Source organism: Pseudophryne corroboree, chromosome 6, assembly GCF_028390025.1.
Source record: "Pseudophryne corroboree isolate aPseCor3 chromosome 6, aPseCor3.hap2, whole genome shotgun sequence".
Taxonomy (NCBI): domain Eukaryota; kingdom Metazoa; phylum Chordata; class Amphibia; order Anura; family Myobatrachidae; genus Pseudophryne; species Pseudophryne corroboree.
The window spans coordinates 90,986,211-91,007,669 of NC_086449.1; the positions used below are offsets into that span (position 1 = coordinate 90,986,211).

Consider the following 21,459-nt stretch of genomic DNA (forward strand, 5'->3'; position numbering starts at 1 on the left):
GCCAAGGAGTTATCCGATCTGGTCAGGAACCTCCTAAAACCAGGAAAAGTGTCAGTACATCAATGCACAAGAGTCCTGGGAAAAATGGTGGCTTCTTACGAAGCAATTCCATTCGGCAGATTCCATGCAAGAATATTCCAAAGGGATCTGTTGGACAAATGGTCAGGGTCGCATCTGCAGATGCACCTGCGAATAACCCTGTCACCAAAGACAAGGGTGTCACTTCTGTGGTGGTTGCAGAAGGCTCACCTATTAGAAGGCCGCAGATTCGGCATTCAGGATTGGATCCTGGTGACCACGGACGCCAGCCTGAGAGGCTGGGGAGCAGTCACACAAGGAAGAAACTTCCAGGGAGTATGGACGAGTCTGGAAAAGTCTCTTCACATAAACATTCTGGAACTAAGAGCAATCTACAATGCTCTAAGCCAGGCGGAACTTCTCCTGCAAGGAAAGCCGGTGTTGATTCAGTCGGACAACATCACGGCGGTCGCCCATGTAAACAGGCAGGGCGGCACAAGAAGCAGGAGTGCAATGGCAGAAGCTGCCAAGATTCTTCGCTAGGCGGAGAATCACGTGATAGCACTGTCAGCAGTGTTCATCCCGGGCGTGGACAACTGGGAAGCAGACTTCCTCAGCAGACACGATCTTCATCCGGGAGAGTGGGGTCTACATCCAGAAGTCTTCAACATGTTAATAGACCGTTGGGAAAGACCAATTGTAGACATGATGGCGTCTCGCCTCAACAAGAAACTGGACAAATATTGCGCCAGGTCAAGAGATCCACAGGCAATAGCTGTGGACGCACTGGTAACTCCTTGGGTGTACCAGTCAGTGTATGTGTTTCCTCCTCTGCCGCTCATACCAAAGGTATTGAAGATCATACGGCAAAGAAGAGTAAGAACAATACTAGTGGTTCCGGATTGGCCGAGAAGGACTTGGTATCCGGAACTTCAAGAGATGCTCACGGACGAACCGTGGCCTCTACCTCTGAGAAGGGACCTGCTACAGCAGGGTCCCTGTCTTTTTCAAGACTTACCGCGGCTGCGTTTGACGGCATGGCGGTTGAACGCCAGATCCTAAAAGGGAAAGGCATTCCAGAAGAAGTCATTCCTACCTTGATTAAGGCACGGAAGGAAGTCACCGTGAAACATTATCACCGCATTTGGCGAAAATATGTAGCGTGGTGCGAGGATCGGAGGGTTCCGACGGAGGAATTCCAACTGGGTCGTTTCCTACATTTCCTGCAATCAGGATTATCTATGGGTCTCAAATTGGGATCCATTAAGGTTCAAATTTCGGCCCTGTCAATATTCTTCCAAAAAGAATTGGCCTCTGTCCCTGAGGTCCAGACTTTTGTCAAGGGAGTACTGCATATACAGCCTCCTGTGGTGCCTCCGGTGGCACCGTGGGATCTAAATGTAGTTTTAGATTTCCTCAAATCCCATTGGTTTGAACCATTGAAAAAGGTGGATTTGAAATATCTCACATTGAAAGTGACTATGTTACTAGCCCTGGCCTCTGCCAGGAGAGTATCTGAATTGGCGGCTTTATCTTATAAAAGTCCTTATCTAATCTTCCATTCGGATAGGGCAGAACTGCGGACTCGTCCGCATTTTCTCCCTAAAGTGGTATCAGCATTTCATCTGAACCAACCTATTGTTGTGCCTGCGGCCACTAGCGACTTGGAGGACTCCAAGTTGTTGGACGTTGTCAGAGCCTTAAAAATATACATTGCAAGGACGGCTGGAGTCAGAAAATCTGACTCGCTGTTTATATTGTATGCACCCAACAAGTTGGGCGCACCTGCTTCTAAGCAGTCGATTGCTCGTTGGATTTGTAACACAATTCAACTTGCACATTCTGTGGCAGGCCTGCCACAGCCTAAAACTGTAAAAGCCCACTCCACAAGGAAGGTGGGCTCATCTTGGGCGGCTGCCCGAGGGGTCTCGGCATTACAACTCTGCCGAGCAGCTACGTGGTCGGGGGAGAACACGTTTGTAAAATTTTACAAATTTGATACCCTGGCAAAGGAGGACCTGGAGTTCTCTCATTCGGTGCTGCAGAGTCATCCGCACTCTCCCGCCCGTTTGGGAGCTTTGGTATAATCCCCATGGTCCTTTCAGGAACCCCAGCATCCACTTAGGACGATAGAGAAAATAAGAATTTACTTACCGATAATTCTATTTCTCGGAGTCCGTAGTGGATGCTGGGCGCCCATCCCAAGTGCGGATTATCTGCAATACTTGTACATAGTTATTGTTAACTAATTCGGGTTATTGTTAAGGAGCCATCTTTAAGAGGCCCTTTCTGTTGTCATACTGTTAACTGGGTTTAGATCACAAGTTGTACGGTGTGATTGGTGTGGCTGGTATGAGTCTTACCCGGGATTCAAAATGCCTCCCTTATTGTGTATGCTCGTCCGGGCACAGTACCTAACTGGAGTCTGGAGGAGGGTCATAGGGGGAGGAGCCAGTGCACACCACCTGACCTAGTAAAGCTTTACTTTTTTGTGCCCTGTCTCCTGCGGAGCCGCTATTCCCCATGGTCCTTTCAGGAACCCCAGCATCCACTACGGACTCCGAGAAATAGAATTATCGGTAAGTAAATTCTTATTTATTAAGTCGTGCAAGTGTCTGTCTGTTGCCTATTAAGATGTCTGTCTACATAGCGAATAAGGCTCTAGTGCAGACTAAAAATGTTAACATTGGCAATCCAAATTAAAACAGCGGTAATCGGAGTCTCGGAATAACTCCGCCAGCGCTAACAAAAGACAATCTTTCCAAAGGGACAATTTACCTTTGGGTACCAGAGTGTTTATTTCACTGGTCTTATATTTAATGCACGATTCTATGTCAAATCTCACACCGATAACTACCAGTGAGAAGGGTACATTAGTCCAGCACTCAGATAGTGCGGGGTTTTGGACAACCATACATAATCGTTTCCAAAATTACGCGATCCGCCATTGGTATATGCGTTTCTGTCAAACATGATAAAAACCCCAGATACATTTGGGTCACTAGATTCTATGTATGAAACCAGGTCGATCACGGTTAAACAAGCTGCAGAGTATATCTGTAAAGCTTCTGCTAACGCCGGTTATTTTCATGGTCGTTAGTTAAGCGCGACAAGGCCAGAGCTTGTTTGCTCCTAAGTTTGATATACTTGTAACGGCATTTTATCCCTTTTAGGATATTCTGACATTAGCGCATACAGTATACTTGTAACGGCGTTTTATTCCTGTATAAGAAACAGTCACGCCTTGTAACGACAGGACGTTACAGTCAACAAACCAGTGGTTTGATGTCCTCTTTTACAATTGTGGAAGTGCGTCTTTTCATGTTACATTTGCGAGGTTTCATGACTTAAACTCATATATGTCTCAGCTATTTACAGCTTGGAGTACAAAACTGCTTCTGTCAAACGGTTTGGCAGGTTGTCATTTAATCTTTGCTGGGTTATAAACCAGGCAATAGTACACCAACAGAGTCAAGTTACTTATTTCCCTCTGTTTGAGCAAAATCAAACAGCTCTGTTGCAATATCAATCAGCAAGTCATTTACTACAGTTAGAAAATGGATTTTCTGCAGTTAGTTTGGCTTATTGGAACCACAAAATTGTATAATTGCATTTGATTTTCACAATGCCTATTTACCAGTCCGGTTTCTTCATCACAGGTTCTAGCGTTTGCAAATCGCCACAACCATTACCCATTTCGTTTCTACCGTTGCTTATCGCTTCCGGTATTTACCAAAGTGATGTTGCAATGATAGCTCATCTCACATAAGAACTATTTATCAACAAAGTTCCTCTATCTTGCGCTACTAATGCGGTAGCAGATTAAGTTCGAAAACGATCACATCTAAGTCTGTTTAAACGATATCAATTCCGAAGTAAGATATAAATACGGTAAATCAAATACTTTTACCTACTACACCAGCAACAACAAAAGTACGCGCACACTAGCGGTACATTGCTGTATTCACTTATTAAGAATAAAGATGTGTTTTCAATTAGTTCGCCACCCTTCACTCGCGTTTCCCACAAAGGGACAAGGGTGCGTATACTCTGGACGACAGTCACAGAGAGTTAGGATTTGTACAGTCACAGAGAGTCAGGATTTGTAGTTAAATTCAACGCAAAGGTTCTAAAACACGACAGATTGCTGTCGATAAATGTACTAGAACTCTGTGCATTTTACAATGCAATAGATAAATGTCCTAGAACTCTGTGCATGTTACAAATGCAATAAATGATTCGCTTTCAGTCGGACCAGGGATAGACTCTGGTTTCTCTTCAGAACGAATAAATCTTTCGCTTGTTACTAAAGATTTCTGTGGAGAGAAACAACCGTGAGTTTCATGTAATTTTGTTTTTCAGGCCTGGCTCACGCTGGCCTTAAGCAGTCAAACAAAGCAACGGCAGTTGCATACTCAACAACAGTGAGAACCAAGAAGCCGCATGACAATGCGGCAGGTAACTCAAATCTTCAATGGCTCAGAACGCCATTATGTAAAAATGTCAAGACATCAATCCGTGAGTGGACATCTGTTAGACACACGATCTCACCCGTCAGGGTTTGGATCTTGAAAACTGGACATTAAATCCAAAGGTGTTTCATATGTGAGTCCACACAAGGAGGTTACCCTCAAGTATACATGATGACATCTCGCCACAATTACAAAAGTTCAGTATGTGTACATCACATTCATGGGGTCATTCAGCATCGTGTGTCTAGCTACACCATTTTCCGCTTCTCTCTTCGTTGCCAAAACGGATCAGAAGACAGTTCGTCACAGTCATACTGGTGGGATCTCATGGGTTTCAGAGAAGTTGGTTCTCGAATTTACAAGGAATACTTGCACACGATCTGGGCCCGCTCATAATACGTCCAACCTGTTACATCAGGAAACGTTCTTTTACCCATAGTTACCTATGTACCTATTATCTATGTACCGCAGCTGCGGTTGACAGGGTGAGGGTTCAGACCGCCCTCTTAAAAAAATAGAGCGTTACTGTATCGGTTATACCAACCATGTTACGAAATAGTAAGCCGCTTAAGGCAGCTCATTATTAAAAAATTTCGTGTGCTTACATAGGTTGTAAACCTCGGAAGTTTCCAACATCATACTTCAAGTAACCGTATTCTGTTAAACGGAATGGGATGGAAAACTGCGTTCGTCTGCACTAAGAGTGCAGGTATCTGTGTGGTAAACTTATTTTCAAAGCGTTTGCCTCTATTTGCGTCTGTAAACATCTTTCTACAAGGTGTCACCAAAGTTCAGACTCTATTTATCCCACCTACAGCGCCAGGCGATTTGAGGTTGGGGTTCAGATTTATGACAGTTTTCACCTTTTGGAACCTTTTCAACAAAAGGGAATTAAGTTTTCATATTTTGGAACCCTTTCAAAAAATGGGGATTAAGTTTCTCACTTTGGAAAACATTTTTCTTCTAGCCTTGGCTTCGGCAATAGTACTTCGACAAGGGGTTTGTTTTCAGATTTGGGTGCCTGGTATTCCAAGCCACCGTATTTGAGTTTCTCATGACAAAGCAGATCTTCGGACGAAATCCGCTTTCATATTCTTCACATCAATATCCCAATAGTGGTTCCTGTGTGGACAGCACATTCTTGAATTCTGAATGTGGTACACGCGTTACGCGTTTATATATGTACCGAACGTCTACAGTACGTGATATGAATACGTTGTTTGTTCTATATGATACTGCAAACTGGGGTTAGCCAGTTTCTCAGCAGACATTATCCAGTTGGATAATAATGACTACAAGTCAGACTTACTTTAAGGCTAAGTTACAATCGCCTACGTCAGTAATAGTTCATCCCACAGGTTCTGTGGGAATGTCAGACCCAACGGGTCGTGGAGCGTCTACGACGCGGCTACATAGCCTTCAGTGCACCACGTTTGTGCACGTTTATACGTTATTAATGGTGGCGCCATCAGCATTTAGCTTTGGCCTGCCTACTGTTACAAGTATCAAACAGCTCGCCCGCCCACGAGGGAAGCTTTGGTACGTCCCAAGAGTACTCCAGTGACCCCTAGTGGATGATAAAGAAAATAGGATTTTGGTACTTACCAGGTAAATCCTTTTCTTTGAATCCATAGGGGGCACTGGACGCCCACCCAGAGCAGTTTTACCTGGGTTGTTTTAAGCTCAAGGGAGCTTAGTGAACAAATTTACCTTGGATGGTATTAAGCTCAAAGGAGCTTATGGTAACACATTTTCACCGATTGGCTCAAATTATAAAGTTCTATCGGTTAAGGTGTCAACTGTTTAGTTGACAATAAGGTTACAGGTCAACTTTGTGGTTGTCTGTTATGTTATAGGGATTCTCCATTGTCAATCCTCTCTATATCCTGTTCGCTCAGTAAAAAACACTGGCAAAGTACACTGAGGTACTTGGGGATATGGAGGGGGGGGAGAGTCCTAAATTTGAATATTCAGTGCCTTTGTTCGGCTACGCCCGTCCATATCCCAAGAGTACTCCAGTGCCCCCTATGGATTCAAAGAAAAGGATTTACCTGGTAAGTACCAAAATCCTATTTTTCCACATGATTGTAAACCGTTGGGAAATACCAAAGGTGGACATGATGGCGTCCCGTCTGAACAAAAAACGGGACAGGTATTGCGCCAGGTCAAGAGACCCTCAGGCAATAGCTGTGGACGTTCTGGTAACACCGTGGGTGTACCAGTCGGTGTATGTGTTCCCTCCTCTGCTTCTCATACCTAAGGTGCTGAGAATTATAAGACGTAGAGGAGTAAGAACTATACTCATGGCTCCGGATTGGCCAAGAAGGACTTGGTACCCGGAACTTCAAGAGATGTTTACAGAGGTCTTATGGCCTCTGCCGCTAAGAAGGGACTTGCTTCAGCAAGTACCATGTCTGTTCCAAGACTTACCGCAGCTGCGTTTGTTGGCATGGCGGTGGAACGCCGGATCCTAAGGGAAAAAGGCATTCCGGAAGAGGTCATTCCTACCCTGGTCAAAGCCAGAAAGGAGGTGACCGCACAACATTATCACCACATGTGGCGAAAATATGTTGCGTGGTGTGAGGCCAGGAAGGCCCCACAAAGAAATTTCAACTCGGTCGATTCCTGCATTTCCTGCAAACAGGAGTGTCTATGGGCCTCAAATTGGGGTCCATTAAGGTTCAAATTTCGGCCCTGTCGATTTTCTTCCAGAAAGAATTGGCTTCAGTTCCTGAAGTCCAGAACTTTGTCAAGGGAGTATTGCATATACAACCCTCTTTTGTGCCTCCAGTGGCACTGTGGGATCTCCACGTAGTTCTGGGATTCTTCAAATCACATTGGTTTAAAACCAGTCAAATCTGTGGATTTGAAGCATCTCACATGAAAAGTGACCATGTTCTTGGCCCTGGCCTGGACCAGGCGAGTGTCAAATTGGTGGTTTTTTTTCTCAAAAAAGCCCATATTTGTTTGTCCATTCGGACAGGGCAGAGCTGCGGACTCGTCCCCAGTTCTCTCCCTAAGGTGGTATCAGTGTTTCACCTGAACCAGCTTATTGTGGTGCCTTGCACCTACTAGGGACTTGGACGACTCCAAGTTGCTAGATGTTGTCAGGGCCCTGAAAATATAGGTTCCAGGACGGCTGGAGTCAGGAAAACTGACTTGCTGTTATCCTGTATGCACCCAACAAACTGGGTGCTCTTGCTTTTAAGCAGACTATTGCTAGTTGGATGTGTAATACAATTCAGCTTGCACATTCTGTGGCAGGCCTGCCACAGCCAAAATATGTAAATGCCCATTCCACAAGGAAGGTGGGCTCATCTTGGGCGGCTGCCCGAGGGGTCTCGGCTTTACAACTTTGCCGAGCGGTTATTTAGTCAGGGGAAAACACGTTTGTAAAATCCTACAAATTTGATACCCTGGCTAAGGAGGACCTGGAGTTCTCTCATTCGGTGCTGCAGAGTCATCCGCACTCTCCCGCCCGTTTGGGAGCTTTGGTATAATCCCCATGGTCCTTTCAGGAACCCCAGCATCCACTAGGACGATAGAGAAAATAAGAATTTACTTACCGATAATTCTATTTCTCGGAGTCCGTAGTGGATGCTGGGCGCCCATCCCAAGTGCGGATTATCTGCAATACTTGTACATAGTTACAAAAATCGGGTTATTATTGTTGTGAGCCATCTTTTCAGAGGCTCCGCTGTTATCATACTGTTAACTGGGTTTAGATCACAAGTTGTACGGTGTGATTGGTGTGGCTGGTATGAGTCTTACCCGGGATTCAAAATTCCTCCCTTATTGTGTACGCTCGTCCGGGCACAGTACCTAACTGGCTTGGAGGGTCATAGGGGGAGGAGCCAGGGCACACCACCTGATCGGAAAGCTTTGCTTTTGTGCCCTGTCTCCTGCGGAGCCGCTATTCCCCATGGTCCTTTCAGGAACCCCAGCATCCACTACGGACTCCGAGAAATAGAATTATCGGTAAGTAAATTCTTATTTTGATCTACACGTGCCTGAGATTGTCTTGTAGCTTGAGCCCTAGTCTCCAACTTGACCAAATTGCTATAATGCCAACTGGATACATTATGCACATCAGGAAAAGCAATGCTGAGGCCTTAGTCCTGCTTTATATACTATGGCAGGGTCCACAATGGTAGTGCATAAGCAATACATAATCTGTAATGCATGGTCCTGACGCTTGCCTCGCACATCTCGTGTCTTCTGTTCCCAGGAAGGTTATCTTACAAAGGTGAAAGCTTTCTTAAGGAGAGAGCTTGGCCTTGAAAATGGCACTCTCAACGGGGAACCCAATGGCTGCTCCCCAAATGGCACCTGTGGCAGTGACGAGGAGGATGTCGAAATGGAGGAGGCTACAACACCTGGGCTGAAAGGCCGCAAGGGCAGAAAGAGCAAGACAAACGGAGAGAAAAGTAATTTGCCAGCAATTGATGATCTTGGTGGCTTACAATCTTTCCCCCCCCCCCCCCCCCCCTGCTTAAATGGTTTCTTTGTTCCTTCAGTTACTGTAATACTGTTGATTGGGGGTAGAAGGGAAATGTACTAAGCAGTGAAGAATGGTTGCCACAGGCAACTTCTCCATTCAACATTTAAGTAACAATTTGCACACTATAAAATTATACAGAGCAAGCTGACTGGTTGCTGGGGGCAGATTCTCCACTGTCTCGCTTCTCCACTATCCTCACTGCTTAGTAAATCTCACCCTTAGTTTTTCTGAATCTTTAATAAAGTGTTAATGGTTTATCTAGCTGAAGAGTCACAGGTGTAGTCCTGGCCTGCTTATCAGTGTAACGCTGCTTTCTCATTCTGTAGAGTCTTCTACCCGTGCACGACCGGCAAGAGGTGCAAGCAAACAGCTAGGTGCAAGCAAACAGCCAACCATCCTGTCCATGTTCTCTAAAGGGTCAGTATAGACTATCTGCTTCCTGCTTTGGTGGTCACTTCATGTTCCAGTCTGGACTTTTGGCTCCCATGTGAACTACTCCTAGTGTAGACTGTTTCTTGAACAGTAGAATTTGTGCCTACCATGCAGTAGCCTGGTCTAGAGTCTTATGGAACCTCAGCTAGTAAATACTTAGACTTGCTAAACTGGTTAGTTAGTATTGTGCTAGACTTATAGTCCTTTGGGTAGAAAGGACTAAAGAGCTGTCTTAGGAGGGCAAGTGTGTGGTCCTCATTTTTCTTGGAACTTGTATGTTTTCTAACCTGTTTGACGTGCTCTAAATTCTTGGAGAAGATGTATGAAGCAAACACTCATTGGTAATTTGAGATAAGGATATAACTCAGAACCTGGAGAAAAGTTAATTTCTCTATCGTCCTAGTGGATGCTGGGGTTCCTGAAAGGACCATGGGGAATAGCGGCTACGCAGGAGACAGGGCACAAAAAGTAAAGCTTTAGGATAAGGTGGTGTGCACTGGCTCCTCCCCCTATGACCCTCCTCCAAGCCTCAGTTAGATTTTTGTGCCCGGCCGAGAAGGGTGCAATCTAGGTGGCTCTCCTAAAGAGCTGCTTAGAAAAGTTTAGCTTAGGTTTTTTATTTTACAGTGAGTCCTGCTGGCAACAGGATCACTGCAACGAGGGACTTAGGGGAGAAGAAGTGAACTCACCTGCGTGCAGGATGGATTGGCTTCTTGGCTACTGGACATTAGCTCCAGAGGGACGATCACAGGTACAGCCTGGATGGTCACCGGAGCCTCGCCGCCGGCCCCCTTGCAGATGCTGAAACGAGAAGAGGTCCAGAATCGGCGGCAGAAGACTCCTCAGTCTTCTTAAGGTAGCGCACAGCACTGCAGCTGTGCGCCATTTTCCTCTCAGCACACTTCACACGGCAGTCACTGAGGGTGCAGGGCGCTGGGAGGGGGGCGCCCTGGGAGGCAAATGAAAACCTTTTTTGGCTAAAAATACCTCGCATATAGCCTCCGGGGGCTATATGGAGATATTTAACCCCTGCCAGAATCCGTTAAGAGCGGGAGACGAGGCCGCCGAAAAAGGGGCGTGGCCTATCTCCTCAGCACACAGCGCCATTTTCCTTCACAGAAAGGCTGGAGGGAAGGCTCCCAGGCTCTCCCCTGCACTGCACTACAGAAACAGGGTTAAAACAGAGAGGGGGGGCACTAATTTGGCGTTAGAAATATATAAAAAAGATGCTATAAGGGAGAACACTTATATAAGGTTGTCCCTATATAATTATAGCGTTTTTGGTGTGTGCTGGCAAACTCTCCCTCTGTCTCTCCAAAGGGCTAGTAGGTCCTGTCCTCTATCAGAGCATTCCCTGTGTGTGTGCTGTGTGTCGGTACGTGTGTGTCGACATGTATGAGGACGATGTTGGTGAGGAGGCGGAGCAATTGCCTGTAATGGTGATGTCACTCTCTAGGGAGTCGACACCGGAATGGATGGCTTATTTAGGGAATTACGTGATAATGTCAACACGCGCCAAGGTCGGTTGACGACATGAGACGGCCGACAAACAATTAGTACCGGTCCAGACGTCTCAAAAACACCGTCAGGGGTTTTAAAACGCCCGTTTACTTTAGTCGGTCGACACAGACACAGACAGGGACACTGAATCCAGTGTCGACGGTGAATAAACAAACGTATTCCTTATTAGGGCCACACGTTAAGGGCAATGAAGGAGGTGTTACATATTTCTGATACTACAAGTACCACAAAAGAGGGTATTATGTGGGATGTGAAAAAACTACCGTAGTTTTTCCTGAATCAGATAAATTAAATGAAGTGTGTGATGATGCGTGGGTTCCCCCCGATAGAAAATATGGGCGGTATACCTTTTCCCGCCAGAAGTTAGGGCGCGTTGGGAAACACCCCTTAGGGTGGATAAGGCGCTCACACGCTTATCAGAACAAGTGGCGGTACCGTCTATAGATAGGGCCGTCCTCAAGGAGCCAGCTGACAGGAGGCTGGAAAAATATCATAAAAAGTATATACACACATACTGGTGTTCTACTGCGACCAGCGATCGCCTCAGCCTGGATGTGCAGAGCTGGGGTGGCTTGGTCGGATTCCCTGACTAAAAATATTGATACCCTTGACGGACAGTATTTTATTGACTATAGAGCATTTAAAGGATGTATTTCTATATATGCGAGATGCACAGAGGGATATTTGCACTCTGGCATCAAGAGTAAGTGCGATGTCCATATCTGCCAGAAGATGTTTATGGACACGACAGTGGTCAGGTGATGCAGATTCCAAACGGCACAAAGGTGTATTGCCGTATAAAGGAAGAGGAGTTATTTGGGGTCGGTCCATCGGACCTGGTGGCCACGGCAACTGCTGGAAAATCCACCGTTTTTACCCTAAGTCACATCTCTGCAGAAAAAGACACCGTCTTTTCAGCTTCAGTCCTTTCGTCCCTATAAGAGTCATATCTGCCCAGGGATAGAGGAAAGGGAAGAAGACTGCAGCAGGCAGCCCATTCCCAGGAACAGAAGCGTTCCACCGCTTCTGACAAGCTCTCAGCATGACGCTGAGACCGTACAGGACCCCTGGATCCTACAAGTAGTATCCCAGGGGTACAGTTTGGAATGTCGAGACGTTTCCCCTGCGCAGGCTCCTGAAGTCTGCTTTACCAAGGTCTCCCTCCGACAAGGAGGCAGTATGGGAAAAAATTCACGAGCTGTATTCCCAGCAGGTGGTGATTAAATTACCCCTCCTACAACAAGAAAAGGGGGTATTATTCCACACTATATTGTGGTACTGAAGCCAGAAGGCTAGGTGAGACCTATTCTAAATCTAAAAAAATTTGAACACTTACAAAGGTTCAAATCAAGATGGAGTCACTCAGAGCAGTGATAACGAACCGGGAAGAAGGGGACTATCTGGTGTCCCGAGACATCAGGGATGCTTACGTCCATGTCCCAAATTTGCCCTCATCACTAAGGGTACCTCTGGTTCGTGGTACAGAACTGTCACTATCAGTTTCAGACGCTGCCGTTTGGATTGTCTACGGCACCCCGGGTCTTTACCAAGGTAATGGCCGAAATGATGGTTCTTCTTCGAAGAAAAGGCGTCTTAATTATCCCTTACTTGGACGATCTCCTGATAAGGGCAAAGTCCAGGGAACAGTTGGAGGTCGGAGTAGCACTATCTCGGATACTGTTACAACAGCAGGGGTGGATTCTAAATATTCCAAAATCGCAGCTGATCCCGACAACAAGTCTCCTGTGCTTAGGGATGATTCTGGACACAGTCCAGAAAAAGGTGTTTCTCCCGGAAGAGAAAGCCAGGGAGTTATCCGAGCTAGTCAGGAACCTCCTAAAATCAGTGCATCATTGCACAAGGGCCATGGTAAAAAAAATGGTGACTTCCTTCGAAGCAATTCCAGTCGGCAGATTTCATGCAAGAACTTTTCAGTGGGATCTGCTGGACAAATGGTCCGGATCGCATCTTCAGATGCATCAGCGGATAACCCTATATCCAAGGACAAGGGTGTCTCTCCTGTGGTGGTTATAGAGTGCTCATCTTCTAGAGGGCCGCAGATTCGGCATTCAGTTTTGGATGTTGGTGACCACGGAGGCCAGCCCGAGAGGCTGGGGAGCAGTCACACAAGGAAAAAATTTCCAGGGAGTGTGATCAAGTCTGGAGATTTTTCTCCACATAAATATAGCTAAGGGTAAATTTATAATGCTCTAAGCTTAGCAAGACCTCTGCTTCAAGGTCAGCCGGTATTGATCCAGTGGGATAAAACATCACGGCAGTCGCCCACGTAAATAGACAGGGCGGCACAAGAAGCAGGAGGGCAGTGGCAAAAACTGCAAGGACTTTTCGCTGGGCGGAAAATCATGTGATAGCACTGTCAGCAGTGTTTCATTCCGGGAATGGAAACTGGGAAGCAGACTTCCTCAGTAGGCACGACCTCCACCCGGCAGAGTGGGAACTTCATGGGGAAGTTTTCCACATAATTGTAAACCGTTGGGAATTACCAAAGGTGGACATGATGGCGTCCCGTCTGAACAAAAAACGGGACAGGTATTGCACCAGGTTAAGAGACCCTCAGGCAATAGCTGTGGACGTTCTGGTAACACCGTGGGTGTACCAGTCGGTGTATGTGTTCCATCCTCTGCTTTTCATACCTAAGGTACTGAGAATTATAAGACGTAGAGGAGTAAGAACTATACTCATGGCTCCGGATTGGCCAAGAAGGACTTGGTACCCGGAACTTCAAGAGATGCTCACAGAGGACTTATGGCCTCTGCCGCTAAGAAGGGACTTGTTTCAGCAAGTACCATGTCTGTTCCAAGACTTACCGCAGCTGCGTTTGACGGCATGGCGGTGGAACGCCGGATCCTAAGGGAAAAGGCATTCAGGAAGAGGTCATTCCTACCCTGGTCAAAGCCAGAAAGGAGGTGACCGCACAACATTATCACCACATGTGGCGAAAATATGTTGCGTGGTGTGAGGCCAGGAAGGCCCCACGAAGAAATTTCAACTCTGTCGATTCCTGCATTTCTTGCAAACAGGAGTGTCTATGGGCCTCAAATTGGGGTCCATTAAGGTTCAAATTTCGGCCCTGTCGATTTTTCTTCCAGAAAGAATTGGCTTCAGTTCCTGAAGTCCAGAAGTTTGTCAAGGGAGTATTGCATATACAACCCCCTTTTGTGCCTCCAGTGGCACTGTGGGATCTCAACGTAGTTCTGGGATTCCTCAAAACACATTGGTTTAAAACCAGTCAAATCTGTGGATTTGAACCATCTCACATGAAAAGTGAACATGCTCTTGGACCTGGCCTGGACCAGGCGAGTGTCAAATTGGTGGTTTTTTTCTCAAAAAAGCCCATGGGGTATATGCAATTGCGGTCGAATTCGCGGCAATTATCGCCGTTTTTTAATTCGACCAAATTCGCCAGGTGAATCCCGGCAGGTGCCTGCCGGGATTCACCATATTCAATGAAAAACGGATTCGCCAGAATCGCGGGCGAAAATCGGCCGATTTGGAGGATTTTGCCGCGATTTTAAAAAACGGGAAAAAAACGTGAAAAACCTGAAAAAAAAAATGGCGTGGGGTCCCCCCTCCAAAGCATAACCAGCCTCGGGCTCTTTGAGCTGGTCCTGGTTCTAAAAATGCAGGGGAAAAATTGGCCAGGGATCCCCCGTATTTTTAAAACCAGCACCGGGCTCTGCGCCTGATGCTGGTGCCAAAAATACGGGGGACAAAAAGAGTAGGGGTCCCCCGTATTTTTAACACCAGCATCGGGCTCCACTAGCTGGACAGATAATGCCACAGCCGGGGGTCACTTTTATGCCGTGCCCTGCGGCCGTGGCATCAAATATCCAACTAGTCACCCCTGGCCGGGGTACCCTGGGGGAGTGGGGACCCCTTCAATCAAGGGGTCCCCCCCCCCCAGCCACCCAAGGGCCAGGGGTGAAGCCCGAGGCTGTCCCCCCCCCATCCAATGGGCTGCGGATGGGGGGGCTGATAGCCTTTGTGATAATAAAAAGATATTGTTTTTTCCATTAGTACTACAAGTCCCAGCAAGCCTCCCCCGCAAGCTGGTACTTGGAGAACCACAAGTACCAGCATGCGGGAGAAAAATGGGCCCGCTGGTACCTGTAGTACTACTGGAAAAAAATACCCAAATAAAAACAGGACACAGACACCGTGACTTGTACAACTTTATTACATACTGCCGACACACATACTTACCTATGTTGACACGCCGACTGCCACGGTCGCCGACGATCCGAGGGTACCTGTGAAAAAATTATACTCACCTTCCAGCGTCCAGAGGTACATCCACGTCCAGAGGTAAATCCACGTTCTTGGCAAAAAAACAAACCGAACACCGATCCATACCGGACTAGAAAGGGGTCCAATGTTTTCACATCAGACCCCTTTCTCCCGAATGCCGGGACATCACGTGACTCCTGTCACTGACGTCCCTTCAGCCAATCAGGAAGCGCTACTTCCGTGGCGCTCACCTGATTGGCTGTCCGCTGTCTGTACTGTGACAGCGCATCGCAAAGCCGCTCCATTACTTTCAATGGTGGGAACTTTGCGGGTAGCGGTGGGGTCACCCGCCGGTCAGCTGCTGACCGGCGGGTGACCTCACCGCTAGCCGCTAAGTTCCCACCATTGAATATAATGGAGGGAGCTGTGCGATGCGCTGTCACAGTGCAGACAGCGCTCAGCCAATCAGGTGAGCGCAACGAAGTTGCGCTTCCTGATTGGCTTAGAGACCTGTCAGTGACAGCTGTCACTGACAGGTCTCATTCGTGGAAAGGTGTCCCATGTGTCAGCATGGGACCCCTTTCAGTCCGTTTTTGGTGCGGGTATTTGCGTTTTCTTATTTTGCCAAGTCCGTGGATTTATCTCTGGACCATGGTTGAGGTGAGTATTTTGAACTTTTCTTTACAGGTATCCGTGGATTCTACATGGAGAAGAGGACCGATGTCGGCGTGTGAACATAGGTAAGTATGTGTGTCGACGTATGAAATAAAGTTTTACTGTCGACGGTGTCCTGTTTTTATTTGGGTATTTTTTTCCCAGTAGTACTACAGGTACCAGCGGGCCCGTTTTTCTCCCGCATGCTGGTACTTGTGGTTCTCCAAGTACCAGCTTGCGGGGGAGGCTTGCTGGGACTTGTAGTACTATTGGAAAAAACAATATCTTTTTATTATCACAAAGGCTATCAGCCCCCCCATCCGCAGCCCATTGGATGGGGGGGGGGACAGCCTCGGGCTTCACCCCTGGCCCTTGGGTGGCTGGGGGGGGGGGGACCCCTTGATTGAAGGGGTCCCCACTCCCCCAGGGTACCCCGGCCAGGGGTGACTAGTTGGATATTTGATGCCACGGCCGCAGGGCACGGCATAAAAGTGACCCCTGGCTGTGGCATTATCTGTCCAGCTAGTGGAGCCCGATGCTGGTGTTAAAAATACGGGGGACCCCTACTCTTTGTCCCCCATATTTTTGGCACCAGCATCAGGCGCAGAGCCCGGTGCTGGTTTTAAAAATACGGGGGATCCCCTGTCAATTTTTTCCCCGCATTTTTAGAACCAGGACCAGCTCAATGAGCCCGAGGCTGGTTATGCTTTGGAGGGGGGACCCCACGCCATTTTTTTTCATGATTTTACCCTTCCAGCATAAAAAAATAAAAAAAATAATATTTTAAAAAATATATAAATAATATTTGTGCCTCCCAAAAAAAAAAAAGTACCTAATCCCTTCTAATATAAATAGATCTGCTATTCCCAAAAAAAAAAAACACCAAAAAAAACATGTTTAAAATTTTTTAATTTGTTTTCACCCTCCAAAGTGTGGCGGATTGAAAATGACGAATTTGCTGTCTAAAAGCACTGCTGTCGAATTTCAAAACTGGAATTGAATATGCTTTGGTCGAATTGCAGCACTTGTATCATTGCAGAAAAGTCGAATTTGCAAAAATTCGAATTTCAAAATCGAATTTTGAAAGTCCGTTTTTTGGTCGGAAAGCACTGGATTGCATAGGGGAATTTTTTTTTTTGGTCGAAAATGACCCGAAATTCGACAATTTCGGGAATTCGACCACAATTGCATATACCCCCATATCTGTTTGTCCATTCGGACAGGGCAGAGCTGCGGACTCGTCCCCAGTTCTCTCCCTAAGGTGGTGTCAGTGTTTCACCTGAACCAGCTTATTGTGGTGTCTTGCGCCTACTAGGGACTTGGAGGACTCCAAGTTGCTAGATGTGGTCAGGGCCCTGAAAATATAGGTTCCAGGACGGCTGGAGTCAGGAAAACTGACTTGCTGTTATCCTGTATGCACCCAACAAACTGGGTGCTCTTGCTTTTAAGCAGACTTTTGCTAGTTGGATGTGTAATACAATTCAGCTTGCACATTCTGTGGCAGGCCTGCCACAGCCAAAATATGTAAATGCCCATTCCACAAGGAAGGTGGGCTCATCTTGGGCGGCTGCCCGAGGGGTCTCGGCTTTACAACTTTGCCGAGCGGCTATTTAGTCAGGGGCAAACACGTTTGTAAAATCCTACAAATTTGATACCCTGGCTAAGGAGGACCTGGAGTTCTCTCATTCGGTGCTGCAGAGTCATCCGCACTCTCCCGCCCGTTTGGGAGCTTTGGTATAATCCCCATGGTCCTTTCAGGAACCCCAGCATCCACTAGGACGATAGAGAAAATAAGAATTTACTTACCGATAATTCTATTTCTCGGAGTCCGTAGTGGATGCTGGGCGCCCATCCCAAGTGCGGATTATCTGCATTACTTGTACATAGTTACAAAAATCGGGTTATTATTGTTGTGAGCCATCTTTTCAGAGGCTCCGCTGTTATCATACTGTTAACTGGGTTCAGATCACAGGTTGTACAGTGTGATTGGTGTGGCTGGTATGAGTCTTACCCGGGATTCATAAATCCTTCCTTATTGTGTACGCTCGTCCGGGCACAGTACCTAACTGAGGCTTGGAGGAGGGTCATAGGGGGAGGAGCCAGTGCACACCACCTGATCCTAAAGCTTAACTTTTTGTGCCCTGTCTCCTGCGGAGCCGCTATTCCCCATGGTCCTTTCAGGAACCCCAGCATCCACTACGGACTCCGAGAAATAGAATTATCGGTAAGTAAATTCTTATTATTGCTTTAAAGAGATTTATTTCATACAAAGGGAGCACTGGGATATAGACTTGCAGTATGATTGTTTTAGCAACCTTGTTAAATACTTGCATCTCTCCACAGGCCCAGCAAGCGTAAATCTAATGATGTGAATGGTGATGTAAAAGCAGAGAAAGAAGTGTCCAAAGAGGAAGAGCAAACAGAAGATAAGGTGTGTGGGGTACAGCTGGGTTTCTCTGTACCATGCTTCATATTGCATACAAACTTCTAGCCCATTCTATACTAGTAAGTGGGATCTCCATACTTTAGACCAGGGGTGGGTAACCTGTGGCCCTCCAGCTGTTAAACTACATACCCTACCATGCCTTGCAACAAATTTTTTTTTTTTTTTTTAGCATGGCAAAACTAGCGGGGCATGCTAGTATGTGTAGTTCAACAGCTAGAGGGCTAAAGGTTCCCCACCCCTGCTTTAGACCTTAAAGCTATTTCTCTTGGTCTGGGATTAGGGAAACTGGACTCTACTCAATATCGCTGCCATGTTTATTGCCGTTCCAATTAACGTTATGGTACTAACTGCTTTTCTTTGTAATTAGCCCTCTGTTGGTCCTCTAAAAGGGAGCGTTTGCAGTTTTAAACTGAGCCATATTATGGGGTACTCTAGATATCTTACCTTAAAACTATTTTGCCTTCTCTTCAGGAGCAAGAAGAGAAGGAGCAAGTAGAGAAGAAGCTAAAAGTTGAAACTGTCCAGGAAGATGAGTAAGAGTGACTTGCTATAACTGTGCTTTTCAGCTCTCCATTGCTGGAAGTATATTACCTTTCTGCACATTGTATAGTAATCATGGATTCCCATCTTACTGTGTGGTTTCTATTTATTTCAGACCTGTCAAAGAGGAAACTCCAAAGGTGCAGTCTGCACAGACACCTAAAGTAAGAAACGTCACAGTACAATATTCTGTTTTCTTTCATCCACCAGGGCAGTGTTTCTCAACCTCTGTCTTCAAGTACCCACAACAGTTCATGTTTTCCAGGTCACCTAGCAGTTGAACTGTTGGGGGTACTTGAGGACCGAGGTTGAGAACCACTGCACTAGGGGACACGGACACTTCAGACAGCTGTGGTGTGAAGTATGCAGACCAGAGGTGGCACAATTCTAATATAAAAATTTTTTTATGCACAACTGGCTCCTCCCCTTCATGCCCCCTAATCCCTCAGTTAGAAAAATTGTGCTGGGGGGTGCAGCAGATGAAATATTTTTTAATATGTCAGGACTGAGCCAACCTATGAGAGAGGGGGGCAAAAGTTCCTAGATACAGAAGAGACCAAGATCCTGTTTGAAAGGATCTGCATCTATCAGGAGATCAAAGACGGCAGGCGAAGTGCAGAGTGAGTAATTCATGAAAGGGTAAAGTGTTTAGGTGCCGGGCAGCAGAGTGACTTTATTTTTTTAACTAATTCCAGCTGTGCGAGTCCTCTTAGCTCCCTATATCCTTACAGCCTTTCTCTTCCTTTCACCCCACTCAAAAGGGGTGAAAGTACTGCTGAGTGGGCTTCAACATATCGGAAGCACCGGTCAAGACCACAAAAACATGTTATGTATTCTCAATGTGGCAAAAGAGCATGAATGTTGACAGCTCCAGGGTGTGCAACACATGTTTAGTAATGGATGCTCAGCCTGGAAGCAGTGGTCCGTTGGCATCATGGGAGAGTGCCCTAGCTGATATTTCTAATGAGACGGTGGAAATCCCGCAAGCAACATTTAGAATGGGCAGCAGGGTTTTCCAAAACTATGGAGGAATTTCTAATTAGAATTATACCGCCTGCACAAAGGGAAAAGACTGCGTAAAGAGACCACTCTCCCTCCTACGGGAAGAGTCTGAGGAGGGTCTCATTGTAGACTAGGAGGAGGGAGAGTCGTTATTCAAGGTCATGGAGGTCAGTCCTTGGGAAGAGGATGCTGAGGTTAAGAAGGGTTTTGAGTCTTAATGAAGCGGTGAAACAGGTCCTCTTCCAGGAAGAAGAGGTTAAGGAACCTGAGGTGTTTGAATTATTTGACTCTCAGAAACCGCAGACAGGTTTATTTTTTATTTCTCTAACGTCCTAGAGGATGCTGGGACTCCGTAAGGACCATGGGGAATAGACGGGCCCCGCAGGAGACATGGGCACTTTAAGAAATACTTTAGACTCTGGGTGTGTACTGGCTCCTCCCTCTATGCCCCTCCTCCAGACCTCAGTTTTAGACTGTGCCCAGAGGAAGATGGGTGCACTGCAGGGAGCTCTCCTGAGTTTCCTGCTAAGAAAGCATTTTGTTAGGTTTTCTATTTTCAGGGAGCTCTGCTGGCAACAGACTCCCTGCATCGAGGGACTGAGGAGAGAGGAGCAGACCTACTTAAATGATAGGCTCTGCTTCTCGGCTACTGGACACCATTAGCTCCAGAGGGAGTGGAACACGGGTTCGTCCTGGGCGTTCATCCCAGAGCCGCGCTGCCGTTCTCCTCACAGAGCCGGAAGAAAGAAGACTACTGAGGCGGCAGAAGCCTTATGGTGCTTCACTGAAGTAACTCACAGCACTGCAGCTGTGCGTCATTGCTCCCATACACCTCACACACTCCTGTCACTGTAAGGGTGCAGGGTGCAGGGGGGGCGCCCTGGGCAGCAATAGAATACCTCTCCTATGGCAAATGACTACGTACAGGTGGGCACTGTACATGTATATAAGAGCCCCCGCCATATTTTATTAAGTTTGAGCGGGACAGAAGCCCGCTGCCGAGGGGGCGGGGCTTCTCCCTCAGCACTCACAGCACCATTTTCTCTCCACAGCACCGCTGAGAGGAAGCTCCCCGGACTCTCCCCTGCTTGACATATGTTCCCCCGCAACATACAAAGAAGGCACCTCATTATCAAATGCTGTCCTTTCGTTCAAATAAAAGCAAGAAGGTAAAGGGATCGTAATTTCTTGCCAGATGTAGAGGCAAGGGGAAAAAAGCTGCACACGGCTAGTTCCCAGGAGCAGAAGTCCTCCCCTACGTCTGCAAAATCCACCGCATGACGCTGGGGCTTCCCTGGGGTAGTCGGCTCAAGTGGGGGCACGTCTTCGACTTTTCAGCCAAGTCTGGGTTCACTCACAGGTGGATCCCTGGGCAATAGTTTCTCAGGGATACAGGCTGGAATTCGAAGAGATGCCTCCTTGCTGGTTTTTCAAATCTTCAAATCTGCTCTGCCAGCTTCTCCGTCAGAAAGGGAGTTAGTGTTAACTGCAATTCAAAAATTGTACCTGCAGCAGGTGATGGTCAAGGTTCCTCTTCTCCAGCAAGGAAAAGTGTATTACTCAACCCTGTTTGTGGTTCCGAAACCGGACGGTTCGGTCAGACCCATTTTGAATCTGAAATCCCT

At 46.9% G+C, this 21,459-nt stretch overlaps 1 protein-coding gene and 1 non-coding gene across 2 annotated transcripts in view; both read left to right on the forward strand.

Moving 5' to 3' along the window:
- DNMT1 (DNA methyltransferase 1) overlaps positions 1 to 21,459 on the forward strand; it is a 91,510-nt gene that overhangs the window by 12,853 nt on the left and 57,198 nt on the right. The window contains exons 4-8 of the mRNA XM_063931480.1: positions 8,719 to 8,917; positions 9,318 to 9,408; positions 18,190 to 18,277; positions 18,764 to 18,825; positions 18,948 to 18,996. Of these exons, the coding sequence (XP_063787550.1) occupies positions 8,719 to 8,917; positions 9,318 to 9,408; positions 18,190 to 18,277; positions 18,764 to 18,825; positions 18,948 to 18,996 (489 nt within the window). The remainder of the gene's footprint in view (positions 1 to 8,718; positions 8,918 to 9,317; positions 9,409 to 18,189; positions 18,278 to 18,763; positions 18,826 to 18,947; positions 18,997 to 21,459) is intronic.
- LOC134938719 (U5 spliceosomal RNA) lies at positions 4,281 to 4,399 on the forward strand. The gene has a single exon (XR_010181220.1). It is a non-coding gene; the product is annotated as a U5 spliceosomal RNA (small nuclear RNA).